At 49.6% G+C, this 2,078-nt stretch overlaps 1 protein-coding gene across 1 annotated transcript in view; it reads right to left on the bottom strand.

Moving 5' to 3' along the window:
- The window catches only part of LOC102003619 (tubulin alpha chain-like), a 118,138-nt gene that overhangs the window by 107,218 nt on the left and 8,842 nt on the right, over positions 1 to 2,078 (bottom strand). The window contains exon 2 of the mRNA XM_005375474.2: positions 1,779 to 2,074. Within this exon, the coding sequence (XP_005375531.1) occupies positions 1,779 to 2,074 (296 nt within the window). The remainder of the gene's footprint in view (positions 1 to 1,778; positions 2,075 to 2,078) is intronic.

Here is a 2,078-nt window from a genome sequence, read left to right as displayed (position 1 = left end):
ATTGATGCCAACCTGAGAAGAAACAGAGAGTGGTCTAAGCAGCTGCTCAGCGTGTCCTGGGAGGGTCTGCCCCGGACACTGTGGCTGGGGAAGATGCGGTCACTGGTGTTTGGCCTTTGCCCACCTTTAAGAAACAAGTAGACAGAGCAGACCACTGCTATAAGGAACAGACAAATCCAGGACATGGGATATTCTCTGAGGGGCTGAGGCAGGAGGGTCACAAATTTAAGCCTAGCCTAGGCACAATAACAAGACTGTCTCAAAAGAAAAAGCGCTCAAAATAAAAAATAAAAATGGCTTGGTGTGAAGGCCCTGGGTTAAATTCCTAGGGATGAAAAGGGGAGGGCAGGCTGTTTTTACATTAAGAGACTTAGAAGATAAGTAAAATGCCTGGCCCTTCATTGGCCCTCACTAAAATTGACTATAAAAAGCATTAAGGAAGCTGGGACAGTTTGTATACTAATGACATTCTCATTTACGGGAGGTGCTATTAATTTTATGAGACATAAAAATGGATTATTGTATAACTATATAGGTGGGTTTAACACATTCCCACCAGTTGGAACTACCAGTGGTACATGCATTCCTGGCCCACCAGGCAGCTTGTACCACCCAAAGGAACTGTGCCAGGCCACCTGATGGAAGTCACACATGTATCACTGGTGGTTCAAACTGGCAGAAATGTAACCCAGAGCCCCACTGAGAAGGTGTTAAATGGGTCAGCAAAGCACAAGCAAAGGGAATAAATTTAGATGTGAAATCTGGGGAGTGGGTAACAGGTGTTAGCTGTACGAGTCTCTTTACTGTAATTTAGAAATGACGTTTCACAACATAAAACTCTGAAAATCTCCAGATGAATCTAAACTTAACCTACTTAAATACTGGCCTATACAGAACAAAGTCTATTCAAGGAATTTCCTATTCAGTAGTCTCTGATCCCTGCATTAAAAATACCAACTTGCCCTGAACGCCTCTGGGGACAGCAAGCTTACCACTTCCTACCAGCAGCCTATTCTTCCTCTGAGCACCTCGAGCTCCTCCTAAAGGGAAGCAGGGTGATCTGCCCCCGAGTCTCCTTCCCCTCGGCTCTCACACTGCGCTGCAGAACAGCTCTTCAACACTGGCAAGTGGCCATCATCTTTATGACCCGGGTCCTGGCCTCGGCCTCCCCACTCACTGTGGCCATGCCCACAGCAGTGTCACAGCGCAGGAAAGCAGCACATGTCTTCTAATGCCATAGCTGCCACAGGATTCTCTCCAGCCTTATCTCCCAGGGCAGAGCGGAGCCCTACAGTTGAACCTGGGACTCAGCACCCTAGGAACGGGAACTGACAACAGTGTGGGCATAAGTAAGTTCTTTGCATGACTGCAAAAGCGACTGGCAAACACAGAAGTCCTCCCTCTGACCTGTTTCCCCCGAGTCTGATGGAAGGCCTTTCTGGGCTTCCACAAGCATTCCCATGGGAGCGGGAGCCAGACCACATGGCTAAGTCACTGGCACATGTGAGCGAGGCCACTCCCCTTGACTGGCGTGCCTACAGAATGCCTACCCACCAGGCTAAGTGGCATGAAACTGATACTTCTCCTTTCACAAAGGCAGTCTTTCCAGGAAAACTCACTGTGCCCTCTGGTCCAAAGGCCTGGGACCTATCAAGTTAAAAGCAGCCTTAGAACCTGCAGTTTGCCCTGTTCATCCCTTCCCCGGTATGTCTCTGCTTCATGCCTGCAGCTGGAAGGCATAGGTCACAAGCGAAGCCCTCCCTTCATCCCCAACTTGCCTTGAAACCTGTGGGACACCAGTCCACAAACTGGATGGTGCGCTTGATCTTGATAGTGGCAATGGCAGCCGTCACATCCTTGGCAACCACGTCTCCACGATAGAGCATGCAGCAGGCCATGTACTTGCCGTGGCGAGGGTCACACTTGACCATCTGATTGGAAGGCTCAAAGCAGGCATTGGTGATATCTGATACTGAGAGCTGCTCATGGTAGGCCTTCTCAGCTGAGATAATGGGTGAGTAGGTCACCAGGGGAAAGTGGATACGGGGATAGGGCACCAGGTTGGTCTGGAAGTCTGC

Source organism: Chinchilla lanigera, unplaced genomic scaffold, assembly GCF_000276665.1.
Source record: "Chinchilla lanigera isolate Chin_1 unplaced genomic scaffold, ChiLan1.0 scaffold00005, whole genome shotgun sequence".
Taxonomy (NCBI): domain Eukaryota; kingdom Metazoa; phylum Chordata; class Mammalia; order Rodentia; family Chinchillidae; genus Chinchilla; species Chinchilla lanigera.
The sequence above is the reverse complement of the archived record's forward strand: the minus strand, read 5'-3'. Positions and strand labels throughout refer to the sequence as shown.